The sequence below is a fragment of the Ruditapes philippinarum genome, unplaced genomic scaffold (assembly GCF_026571515.1).
Source record: "Ruditapes philippinarum isolate M1 unplaced genomic scaffold, ASM2657151v2 ctg2338_1_1_1_1, whole genome shotgun sequence".
NCBI classification, from domain to species: domain Eukaryota; kingdom Metazoa; phylum Mollusca; class Bivalvia; order Venerida; family Veneridae; genus Ruditapes; species Ruditapes philippinarum.
Window position 1 is genome coordinate 42,605 of NW_026862802.1, and position 13,588 is coordinate 56,192.

Sequence of the window (13,588 nt, forward strand, 5' to 3'; positions counted from 1 at the left end):
ACACTGACCTAATTTTTATCGGAAATCCCAAGAATGTTCTGGAATAATGCGTCACTTCCGTCGAACGTTCTAGATTAACCGATTTCCTACACCTATAAATTAGTGTGATCTTACATCCGTCAAGTAGTACTGGTGAAGAAAATAATATTGCGTGGTGAATTACGATATATTATATTGACTTATACCTGAATACGTTATAATTTAGTTTTAGAAGACGGAAATACTTCATTGATTTGAGCAATAATCTCTGATTACATATATTTTTTACTACCCGGCAATTGATTATTTTCCTACGCGAACACGCTTATTGACTGCAACCGGCGTGTGTATCAGTCAGAAACGCTACAGATTGAACAGGGCGAAGCTCGTTTAGTTGCGACAAAGAAAACACAACACATCTAAATGTAAGTTTGGAATAATTTTTACTATTCTTTACAGATCAATCCATTTTAATTTAAAATAATAATAGTAGATCTATTGTTTTTGTATGTGATTCAATGAGAAAAAAGGTTAAAATTGGCAGGAAAAAAAAACACGTGCGACCGGCATTTGTCAATTTTTTGAAAGCAAGTAATCGTTGAATTTTGTCGGATTCGATTGTATTTCTTTTTGAAATTTGTACTGATGTAATGCACAATTTATTGTTTTCCTAAATATCTAAATGTATCTTTATGATTCAGTTAGTTATGGACAGTGATCAGCGTGCTTGAACACGCATTTTGTCCTAACGTGGGCTTGTAATGGTACTGGTAGCATTGTCCTTGTATTTTTTTACCTATTTTATATATTTAATAAGGATGTAAATGAATTTGTCTCTCCCTACCTAATTGTGATATACAATTAGTATTTTTATTTCAGATGCCTGAACAACAAAATATGGAAGATGGCGAAACTGAAACCTTCGCATTCCAGGCGGAAATTGCTCAGCTTATGAGCTTGATTATCAACACCTTTTATTCCAATAAAGAAATCTTCCTCAGAGAATTGATCTCCAACAGTTCTGATGCTCTTGATAAGATTAGATATGAAAGTCTCACGGATCCATCCAAGCTGGACAGTGGGAAAGAATTGTACATCAAGATCATCCCAGACAGAGAAAGGAACACACTGACCCTCATTGATACTGGTATTGGAATGACCAAGGCTGATCTTGTCAACAACCTTGGTACCATCGCAAAGTCTGGAACGAAAGCCTTCATGGAAGCCCTCCAGGCTGGAGCTGATATATCTATGATTGGTCAGTTTGGTGTAGGTTTCTACTCTGCTTACCTTATTGCAGACAAAGTGACCGTTGTCTCCAAGAATAATGATGATGAAGGTTACACTTGGGAATCTTCTGCTGGTGGATCATTCACAATTAAACCAAACCATGGTATGTGCAATATTGTGTATTCATACAAGTTGTAAATAATCGGTAGAAAATTTGAAGTTACTTTAGAAATTTTCTTTAGCTTAATGAAATGGTATATACTAGATGGTTCTTAAATTTATCTGTCTTCCTTGGCGTCAAATTCCAAACTGGTTAAGTGGACAGACTTGGTAGAATATAAATTGCCTAACAGGGCTCACACTGGCTCAAATAAAATAATAGCCAATAATTTCAACTTAAAAAAATAATAGCCAAAAGTTCAGCGGACTATTCACGAATTAGCGATTAACAGCATAAACAGTTGATTAAATAAACATTACATATATAAATTTTTTTAGTTTTATAAGGATTCTCAAATAAACTGATACATTTGTGTATATTGATAACTACCTTTTTGCGACGGACGCGCCCTCAGGCGCGTTCAGAGCTAAGTCATCTACATGGGATTTCGTCTGCTACACTCGCGCAAAGTGTCCTCAACCGATTAACAGCCCAAGAAAAAGTACATGAATTTGATCCTTTAAAACTCCCATACTATGTGTGGATATCATAAAATCTTCCATATTTAGCCTTTTCAATTTCAAATTAAGTTATCCAAGTTAAAATATGGACGTATATGATTGATAAAAACGTTGTAGTCCCGTAGTATTATTGCGCAATTATGCAAATTACTGCGATTTACCGCTGTCGAAAAAGTAGGACAGCAAATTATACTATAATAAAGGTGTAAGCTCTGAGTTCCAAGAAATTATTAGTAGGAAATAAATATTTCTACATTATACAAAACATTATTATTAACAAATCAAAAGTTTTTTGGACTCTAGAATAACTCGCGCATTAATAAAAGAAGAACTATTTTCGTGACTCATACCGCGGGTTTAGCTGAATATTCAGCAGTTATTAATAAATTAGATACATTTTCTAGGTCACGATATGAGTTAACCATCGCTATTCTAAAAATAGATTCTGCTTTACCTGTGCTGATTTTCGGACAGTAGGGAGTACACATTATACATGTTATAAACCAGCGGATACTTACTTTGTTCACATGCAATTACTTTTAGAAATTCTATACAATTGTAAGAAGCAAACAAGTTGAAAATGTAATTTAGTGTGAAAATGAAAAGGACAACTAAACACTATAGTGCTTTTAAAAAAAAATTGTGACATTTAGATTAAAATAAAAACGATGTGCTCTGGCCCTTGCAAATAAAAGAAATCTAAAAAAATACGGTGACTATTAATTTGCTGATGATTTTAACCAAAGATATTTTTAATGAGACGTACATATCAAAAGAAATAAAAATACAAATGACTTATATTTTATTGTCTATATGCCCACTATGTTAAAACACGAAGCAATTTAAATAACATTCTCACATGTATAATCACGGATTTATCCGTGGTATAATGTATTATGCTTGAAGTCTATTTGCATGGTTTTATTTTAGAAATATGTTGTTGAAAGTTTTTTTTCCATTTACATATCATTTCTTGGAATAAATCGATAATGACACTGATTTACAAGTTTGACCAGGGTTTTAGGCATATATTTCATTCTGCTTGAAAGTAGAAAATCTGGATTATATCAGATTGGGACACAAAATATATTGCTCCTTGTATGGAACAAATTTTCTCTGTTATAGATTCCTATATTTTGTGTTTTATTTTTTTTCTAAATAACCCTAAATGTCTCCCCGGTTGCATGTCCGTCGCATTCAGTGCTGCAGCACTTTGATTTTAAATAGAACCACAACTTTAATTGTTATTATAGAACAGAATAAAAACGTTATAATTAGTATAATTACTGTATAACAATAATATTAAAGATTCATTATAACTTTACATAATGCTGTTATCAGACAACTTTTTTTTGTTTGTTCTAATCAATTTTGTCAGCTATAACCACTGTCAATTTCCACATTTCACACAGAACTGGAGTAGATCTAGGTCATATTAGCCTATAGAAATAACACAAGTTTGCAAACTCATTCACAGAATGCAGCCTTTTTTCTGAATAATTTACTGAAAAATATCATCATCACCAATGTAATACAAATTTTCTGCCATAGTAGTAAAGATTTTTAAACAGAACATAGCTTATTTCACCTTTAAATAAATATCAAAATTATCGGTGTCGCGAAAATATGTGACAATCGGATTTTTCCTGTTTTCTGAAGAAATATTTACAATTTTGGTTGTTTTGCAAATAGTTGTTTGGAAGTTAATACTTTTTAAATATTTTACCATTGTTTTCCACTGGCGATTTAGTCAAATAGCTTAAAACAAATAAAAATCAAAATTCGCAATTACTGCATTTCACGGTAAATTTTGGGTAAGTCAATATCCAGTTTATCAATTTTAAAACGATTTTTTGTGGCTAATTGACGGATATTTGATGGCTATTATAAATGCTGGACAATATCTTTAAAGTACTTATACAATTATACATCTCGCATGTATTTTTTCACCTCGGGCAGCTGCACGTGACCGGTAAAAAGTTGACACTCAATTAAATGCACCCCGCTGGTGTTAATTGGGTCTACTGCATTCATTATCGATTTTTACACCTTATATAAACACTGTTGGAAGTAAAAATTAATCGCCAGATTTTGTAGCCAAAATGCAAAAATAATCGCCAATCTTATAAAATAATCGCAAATGGCGACTATGGCGACCGACAGCGTGAGCCCTGGCCTAATCAATATAATGAAATTTAACTCTTTTAAAGTTGTAGATTAATTTATAGATGTTAATATATAAGAAAAAACCTAGTATGTTTTAATTTTAATGATTCTTGTATGAATTAATGACAATTATAAAAGCATGTGTGTATATTTTGACATTCTTATCTGTACAGATACACCATTTGAGCGTGGAACAATGATCACCCTTCAGATCAAAGAGGATCAGGCAGAATATTTGGAAGAGAAGCGCATCAAAGAGGTAGTGAAGAAACATTCCCAGTTCATTGGCTATCCCATCAAGCTTGTTTGTGAAAAGGAAAGAGATAAGGAAGTCTCTGATGATGAAGAGGAGGAAGAAAAGAAAGAGGATGCTGCTGATGGTGAAGAGAAAAAGGTTTGTAATTGATATTGAATATTGTTTAAATTTGTCTGGTTAAAGCTGCATGTGGATGAGCCAGAATATTTAAAGAAAATCAAATCGATAAAAATGTACTAAGCTTTCAAGAAAGTAAAAAGATTCAACAAGTTTTATTACATGCTTTTCGGTGGTTTATAGAAATATATTGGTGAAATATAAAGCTGCGCCAATCGTGAAATATAACTTTTGGTGCTCACTCAATGAAATATATTCCGATTTTTACACTGAACTAAACAAATATCCTCTATATAATTCACATTTTATGTGCAATTAATGACTGATTTTAAGTATGTATCAGAATATTTCTACTTAGTGACTGAAGCTGTAATGGCTAAAATATTACTTCAATTTTTTGGCAATTAAATTGAATACTAAATGCAAGACCAGCAATGTGTAAATTACTTCTCTTCACAATTTTTGCAAGTCCAGCAATAACCAGGTTTTCAATTTTGAAAATCCTGGTTATTAGATTGGGGTATGGCGGGCGGATGGGCGGGCGTCAAACGAAATTGTGTCCGCTCTGTAACTCTTCAACCCTTTGAAGAATTTTGATGAAACTTCAGACAAATGTTACCACATCAAGATGACGTGCAGAAACGCATGTTCCGCATGGCTGCTCCAAGGTCAAGGTCACAGTGACATTAACATGAAAATCCTGTCCGCTCTGTAACTCTTCGAAAACCCTTTTGAAGAATTTTGATGAAACTTCAGATCAAATGTTTACCACATCAAGATGAACGTGCAGAACGCAGTGTTCCGCATGGCTGGCTCCAAAGGTCAAGGTCACAGTGACATTAACATTGAAAAATCCTGTTTACATGATTTTAAACTTCGGGCGTCAAAACGAAATTGTGTCCGCCTCTGTAACTCTTCAAACCCTTTGAAGAATTTTGATGAAAACTTCAGACAAATGTTTACCCATATCAAAGATGACGTGCCCAGAACGGCATGTTGCCGCAGGGCTGGCTCCAAGGTCAAGGTCACAGTGACATTAACATTGGAAAATCCTGTCCGCTCTGTAACTCTTTCACCCTTTGAAGAATTTTGATGAAACTTCAGACAAATGTTTACCACATCAAGATGGACGTGCAGAACGCATGTTCCGCATGGCTGGCTCCAAGGTCAAGGTCACAGTGACATTAACATTGAAAAATCCTGTTTACATGATTTTAAACTTGATTTGGCAGTCAAAGGTCATATCATCTTTGGAGGTAATTTAAAAAAGATATGATATATTATTTCATGTCTACTTTGTAACTTGTTTTTCATTATACAGAATTAATCAAATATAATTATAGTGAACAAATTCTTCTGTGCTGAACTCGTCCTACATTTCTCAACGGATTTTGTTCAAACTTTCACAGAAGCTTTGTTCATCAGCACCCTGGCACATATGTGCGGGGTTTTGTGATTGGGATAGTTTTTGACCTAATTATGGCCCTTTGTTTTTTTCCTTATACTTAATATTATAGTGAACACTTCTTCAGTGGCAATTCCTCCTACATTATTCATGTTTTACATTGCACATAGTTACATTGTTTGTTGCTTGTATTTGTATTTCAAATACAACATATTTATCTACAATGGTGATAATTGAAAACCTGGTTTCATGGCATTGCCATGTTTCTTGTTTGCTTTTAAATACGTTATCCAAAAAATTCATGAAAATAAGCTTGAATCTGAAGGCTGCTGCTTTAAGTAATGCAAAGTTTTTAACTGTAATTTCAATAATTTTTTTTTGTAACCACAAAACTTTCCGGATAGGTCAGGTCAGTTTGAGCAAGATCTAAAAAATTTTAATCCTATTGCTTTCAGGAGGAAGACAAGCCCAAGGTAGAGGATCTTGATGAAGATGAGGAAGATGATGATAAAAAAGACAAAAAGAAGAAAAAGAAGATCAAGGAAAAGTACCAGGAAGATGAAGAATTAAATAAGACCAAGCCACTTTGGACCAGAAATCCCGATGACATCACACAAGAGGAATATGGAGAGTTCTACAAGTCACTCACCAATGATTGGGAAGATCATTTAGCCGTGAAGGTACTGCACATATTGTTTTCTATTACTTTGTTGTGGTCATTGTTGCCCAACATCATTATTGCCATAGGGTTTATTCAATAGTAACATTAATTTGTAATATAAAGCATTATTTACAGTTTTTCAGTTAAGATTTCTAAAATAAGATGATAAATACTTTATAATGTTTTGATGTATTTAAACACTGGCACAACAAAGATGTTGCTGTCAATTTATTTTTCTAACCGTAACATTTTATTTCTTGTTACAGCACTTCTCCGTTGAAGGCCAGCTTGAATTCCGTGCTCTTCTGTTTGTTCCAAAGAGAGCTCCATTCGACATGTTTGAAAACAAAAAGAAAAAGAACAATATCAAACTATATGTGAGAAGAGTTTTTATCATGGACAATTGTGAAGAATTGATTCCAGAATATTTGAACTTTATGAAGGGAATAGTAGACTCTGAGGACCTTCCTTTAAATATTTCAAGAGAAATGTTGCAACAGAGTAAAATCCTCAAGGTCATTCGCAAAAATCTTGTAAAGAAATGTATGGAACTCTTTGATGATTTGGTAGAAGACAAAGATAACTACAAAAAATTCTATGAACAGTTTGCCAAGAATCTCAAGGTAAAGCATAGTTTTTATCTATATTACGGTATCCATAGTAAAAATAATTTAGTGTACAATTAACAAGAGCTTTAAAATTTATAACATTTGAAAGACTTAAAAAGAACTATTTTGTGTGAAAAGTCTTGTAATGTATAACATTTGAATATTTTGGTTTTTACAGCTTGGTATCCATGAAGATTCAACAAACAGAAAAAAGATTGCCAACTTCCTTAGGTACCATACTTCACAGTCTGGTGATGAAATGTCCTCATTGAAGGAGTATGTATCCAGAATGAAGGAAAACCAGAAAGATATCTATTACATTACAGGTACACATATATTTTTTTTTGAAATTTTACATTTTCAAGCATGCAGGTTTAAATTTAATTTTGTGTTACAGTAAGGGAAAAGAATAAAATAAAATTAATAACCAAAATTTGATAATGGCAATGGTCCATTTTAACAATACTTCAAAATGTAACAGTTGGCCCAATATATTTTTCGGGAAAAATAATGTATAAAAATTTAACTTCTATTTCAGGTGAAAGCAAGGAAGTTGTACAGTCCTCTGCTTTTGTTGAGCGTGTAATCAGCCGTGGTTTTGAAGTAGTCTACATGACTGACCCAATTGATGAATACTCTGTACAACAGCTTAAGGAGTTTGAAGGCAAGAACTTGGTATGTGTTACCAAGGAAGGTCTTGAACTCCCCGAGGACGAGGATGAGAAAAAGAAACGTGAAGAACAAACAGCTGAATTTGAAGGCTTGTGCAAAGTCATGAAGGAAATCCTTGACAAAAAAGTTGAAAAGGTATGTGCGTAAGGGATGTACTTTAAAGTAATTTCCGCTGCCACTCATAGAATACTGCTCATACATTTCTGTTTATCAAGAATCTAACCAAAACATATTCTGAAGCAGATGGCTATATCTACTATGCTGTCATTATGTAATGGGCATATTTCGTAACAGTGATGACCAAAAAGTCAGAAAAAATGTTTATGCAATGGGTATTTTAAAACTAATGACCGCTCTAAATATAACTTTAAAAGAAGCAGTGTTTTTAGCTCACCTGTCACAAAGTGACAGGGTGAGCTTTTGTGATCGCTTTTCGTCCGGCGTCTGTCCGTCCGTAAACTTTTACTTTAAATGACATCTCATAAACCACTTGGCCAATTTCATCCAAACTTCACAGGAATGTTCCTTTGGTGGTCACCTTTAAAAATTGTTCAAGGAATTTAATTCCATGCAGAACTCTGGTTGCCATGGCAACCGAAAGAAAAAACTTTAAATATCTTCTTTTAAAAAACCATAAGAGCTAGAGCTTAGATATTTGGCATGAAACATCTTCTAGTGAGTGTCTACCAAGTTTGTTCAAATAAAAGCCCTGGGGTCAAAATTGGCCCCGCCCCGGGGGGTCATTGATTTTCCCTATATGCATATAGTAAAAACTTAAAAAATCTTCTTTTAAAGAACCCAAAGAGCTAGAGCTAAGATATTTAGCATGAAACATGTTCTAATGGATGTCTACCAAGTTTGTTCAAATAAAAGTCCTGGGGTCAAAATTGGCCCCGCCCCGGGGGGTCATTGATTTTCCCTATATGCATATAGTTAAAACTTAAAAAATCTTCTTTTAAAGAACCAAAAGAGCTAGAGCTAAGATATTTAGCATGAAACATGTTCTAATGGATGTCTACCAAGTTTGTTCAAATAAAAGCCCTGGGGTCAAAATTTGCCCCGCCCCTGGGGGGTCATTGATTTTCCCTATATGCATATAGTAAAAACTTTAAAAAATCTTCTTTAAAAGAACCAAAAGAGTTAGAGCTAAGATATTTAGCATGAAACATGTTCTAATAAGTGTCTACCAAGTTTGTTCAAATAAAAGCCCTGGGGTCAAAATTGGCCCCGCCCCGGGGGGTCATTGATTTTCCCTATATGCATATAGTAAAAACTTAAAAAATCTTCTTTTAAAGAACTCAAAGAGCTATGGCTAAGATATTTAGCATCAAACATGTTCTAATAGGTGTCTACCAAGTTTGTTCAAATAAAAGCCCTGGGGTCAAAATTGGCACCGCCCAGGGGGTCATTGATTTTCCTTATATGTGTATACTCACTGTATAGCAAAAACTTAAAAAATCTTCTTTGAAAAAACCCAAATAGCTAGAGTTAAGATATTAAGCATGAAACATCTTTTAGTGAGTGTCTACAAAGTTTGTTCAAATAAAAGCCCTGGGGTCAAAATTGGCCCCGCCCCGGGGGTCATTGATTTTCTTTATATGTGTTTAGCAAAAACTTAAATATTCTTTGAAAAAAAACAAATAGCTAGAGTTAAGATATTAAGCATGAACCATCTTCTAGTAAGTGTCTACAAAGTTTGTTCAAATAAAAGCCCTGGGGTCAAAACTGGCCCGGCCCCAGGGGTGTCATTGTTTTTAACTATATGTGTATAGTAAAAACTTAAAAAAATCTTCTTTTAAAAAGCCCAATGAGCTAGAGCTTAGATGTTTAGCATGAAACATTTTCTTATGGGTGTCTACCAAGTTTGTGCAAATAAAAGCCCTTGGGTTAAATTGACCCTGCAACATTGGGGGTTGGGGGGACTATATACAGGTGAGCGACCTCGGGGCCATCATGGCCCTCTTGTTTAAGATTTTTAACCCTGTATAAATTTGAATTAAATTGATTTCAACATTTGTAATTAGATGAAAAAGTTTATTAATTTCATCAGACTATGAAAATTTTCCTAAGCATGTAGTCATTCTTAGTTTTTTGGTGTAATCCTCTTCACAGCATTTATATTATTTGTGTAAATGTCAGTATCGGGAGGAAATATTAAAGATCTTCTGGCGTTGATGGCTGGACTACTGTTCTTCCATTGTCATTAAGAAGGCAACAAGCAGTACTTCTGCTTTTAAATAAGTTTTTTATTAGCAATTTTTTGTTAAAGTTTGTTAAATAATGTTTTTATGTTACAGGTTACAGTATCAAATCGTTTGGTGAATTCCCCATGTTGTATTGTCACAAGTCAGTATGGTTGGTCAGCCAACATGGAGCGTATAATGAAGGCACAGGCCCTCCGAGATTCCAGCACCATGGGTTACATGGCAGCAAAGAAACATCTGGAAGTCAATCCAGATCACTCAATTATTAAAGCATTGAAGGACAAAGTTGGTGTAGATAAAAATGATAAATCAGTGAAAGATTTAGTTCTCCTGATGTATGAAACAGCTCTCCTAGCCTCTGGATTCTCCCTTGAAGAGCCAACAACCCATGCCAATAGAATCAACAGAATGATCAAACTTGGTCTTGGTAAGTGTTCTCGGCTTCTTTTCAATTTTGATTTGTAGATTGATGTGTAAAATTACCATTAGAATTTGGTAATTTTACAATGAAAGGTTTTTGAAAACCCCCTTCACGCAATTTTTATTTTTTTTGTGTTATGTCATATCGGGGGGAAATTTAAAGAGGGGGATGGTGGACACTGTTCTTCCCTTTCAAAAGGAAGATAGTCTTAAAAAATTCAGTTAAACTAGTAAATAATTGTTGAGTAAATCAATTTTGTTCCAATTGATTTATAAGAAAGGTGTAGAAATGTAATCCTCTTCACAGCATTTATATTATTTGTGTAAATGTCAGTATCGGGAGGAAATATTAAAGATCTTCTGGCGTTGATGGCTGGACTACTGTTCTTCCATTGTCATTAAGGAGGCAATAGCTGGTCTTATTTCAGTAACACTATTATATTATTGAGTAAATCACTGTTGTTCGAATTGATCAGTTTTTTATTGTGACGGTTATATATATAATATTTTTATATTACTTTGACAGGCATTGACGAGGATGATGTAGTTGTTCAAGAATCTGGTGAAGCTAACTCTGAAGAAATGCCCCCATTGGAAGGTGATGATGATGATGCTTCAAGAATGGAGGAAGTTGATTAATTGGAAAAAACTCTGATACAAACTTTAATTATTTATATCATCCAGCCGTTGCCATTCTGAGTGAAATACCGAGATCCTGTGTCGAGACCAAATAGATGTTAAATGTGTTGTTTCATCTTTGTTTTTATAAAACTCTGTTGTGTTCATTATTGTGAAGATCGTGTGTTAATTAATAGATTTTGTTGCAATAAGCAAAATTTGCAAGAAAGACTTGTTAATATTCATATTTCATTTCATTCTGGTTTAACATAGTTAAATGACTTTCTTAACATCTCGCTTCCATCTCGCAACTGATCAAATATCATCAGCAGTTTAGTTCTGTTCAATCTGTGATTTTTTTTTCTAGTTTATATTTTAAATATGTTGCAGTATATTGTCAGTTCTGAAATACATTTGAGCATGTCTGTAGATACTCATTGTTAATATTCATCCATTAGAGCTCATCTTTGACCCATCTTTTGTTTTTCATAAATGATAATAACTGTTAATAAAACTAGAAAAATAATGATTTTTCTTCTGTTTTAATGAATTGGTTTACACAAGAATAATAATGCGCTGTATCAATTTACAAGTACACTGTAGTACACATGTAAGATACAAGTTTTCTAACAAACTGGGTGCCTAAGTCCATATTCATTGTCTACCTGCTTAGCTTGATGGGGAGAACTCTGTTTTGATATCTAGGGGTACCTTGTCTGATAGTTTGGTTTTACAGCACATTTAGCGGATGATTTTGGCTAATCTCTGGTGTTGACAAACTTTGGTCAAAGCCATCTCACCTGCCAGAGCCAAAGGGCATTTATTTCGTTATTGTTTGGTTTTATTAACCTGTCAATTACATACTGATTACACGGTCGATGCACACAGTATATTAATTTTCGGTAAGTTCCGTGAGTTGTACGCTTTACGATGGAATTTAATTTAATTTGTATCTATAAACTAAGTGCACTCAGCGTTATAGCGCAATAGGGTAAAGCACGAGTTTGTAATCTAACTGCCACACGTGTTTTTAAGTTCGAGACCGCGTTGGTCCATGATTTTTTTTACTTATTAATACTTTCAACATTATTGAAGCTATATATGATTATTTTATATTGTTCGTTTTGTTTTATTATGTTTTACTTAATTTTGTTTTGTCTATACTCATTTAAATAACATGTTTAAGAATTCATGTTAAAAAATTAAAACGGATTAAAATCAATAAATGTATTTTCAATGCCGTAAAACACACTACAAATCTGTTCCTTCAAAATATACTGCAAAAATAAAGAAAGAATACTAGTGGCAACAGTAAGGATCGAACCACAGACCTCTCAGTTATCAGGCATTCTCTTTACCGACTGTGCTATTGTGAATTAACGAAAACCTTCACATTAAGCTGGTGTGACTATCAACCCATGACTTATATACTCCACATTAATTCTCGTAAACTACACGGACCAAACCGAAGTGGGATCGAATATTTAAATGAGTCCTGTAATGTATTCATAATTGACAGGTCAATAAAATCAGACTATAATTCGAACCAATTTACTAAGGTGGCTAATTGTTAACCACAAGGCGCAAACAGTCCTCACTAAACAACGGAGAAGCATTTTTGTGTTGTGCCCAGATTCACATCTTGCAACTTGGATTGAACATGTAATGAAACATGCTTCCTGTAATACTAGTCACCAGCATGGCTTATGGAGTATCTTGCAAAGAAAGTGCTTGGTTAAGGGAAATTTGTGTAGAATTGTTACTAGTCTTGCCAGTGTCAAAAATCTAAACGGACTTGGCAAGGCATGGCCCATGAGAAATTTCCACATGTAAATGATTAATGCAGGTCAAGAGTGAATAATGGTAGTTTGGATAAATATACTGGAAATTATCACCCCTTGCTATAAATATAATGTTCATTTTCCCATAGGCCAATGGGAGTTAAGAGTAGCAAGCGTGACTAAAAATTTTGTACATGGGTAATGGGATACTCAAGATTATGTATCTCGAATTAGATTGAAAATTGAATATAAGCCAGATGGCTGGGTGTCTGCATCTGTGTTACACTTGGTAAAGACCCACTAATTTCCCATGATCTTTGAGGTATTGCTTTGAAACTATTGTAAGTTGCCATTGGCAAGAGGACATAACTGACAAAAATTTTCGCCTGGAATTTCCTTTAAGTTTTTGGTAAGTCCTACTTATTTCCTATAGCCCTTAAAGGTATTGTTTGGAAACTAAGTTTATATTCTTCAACTTATGACCCTCATCCCCACTTCCAGGCAAGAGGTCATAACTCTGTCGAGGATTTTGACCCTTTTTCAACTTGAACTTTGGGTTAAGTTTTTCATACTACCTTACTTATTCCCTATACCCTTTGAGGTATAGCTTTGAAACTTTAAAGATCCTGTAACACAATTTTTTCATGGTTTTATTTCATAAATATGATGCTCAAATTAAGATTTGTCAATATTGTAAGTTCCAATAAGCATTATTTAAATTAAACATTTCATGTAAATAAAGGGAGGTTATTAGAAATATATTTTTCTATAAATTCTAAGTCAAATTTTC

The 13,588-nt window shown here is 33.7% G+C and overlaps 1 protein-coding gene across 1 annotated transcript; it reads left to right on the plus strand.

Moving 5' to 3' along the window:
* Positions 1 to 248: 248 nt before the first annotated feature.
* Positions 249 to 11,543, plus strand: LOC132720260 (heat shock protein HSP 90-beta-like). Its single transcript, XM_060704349.1, has 9 exons — positions 249 to 404; positions 859 to 1,372; positions 4,230 to 4,450; positions 6,290 to 6,514; positions 6,762 to 7,118; positions 7,282 to 7,429; positions 7,642 to 7,910; positions 10,073 to 10,406; positions 10,926 to 11,543. The coding sequence occupies exons 2-9, from the start codon at positions 859 to 861 to the stop codon at positions 11,036 to 11,038; spliced, it is 2,181 nt and encodes a 726-aa protein (XP_060560332.1). The 5' UTR covers positions 249 to 404; the 3' UTR covers positions 11,039 to 11,543.
* Positions 11,544 to 13,588: the final 2,045 nt, after the last annotated feature.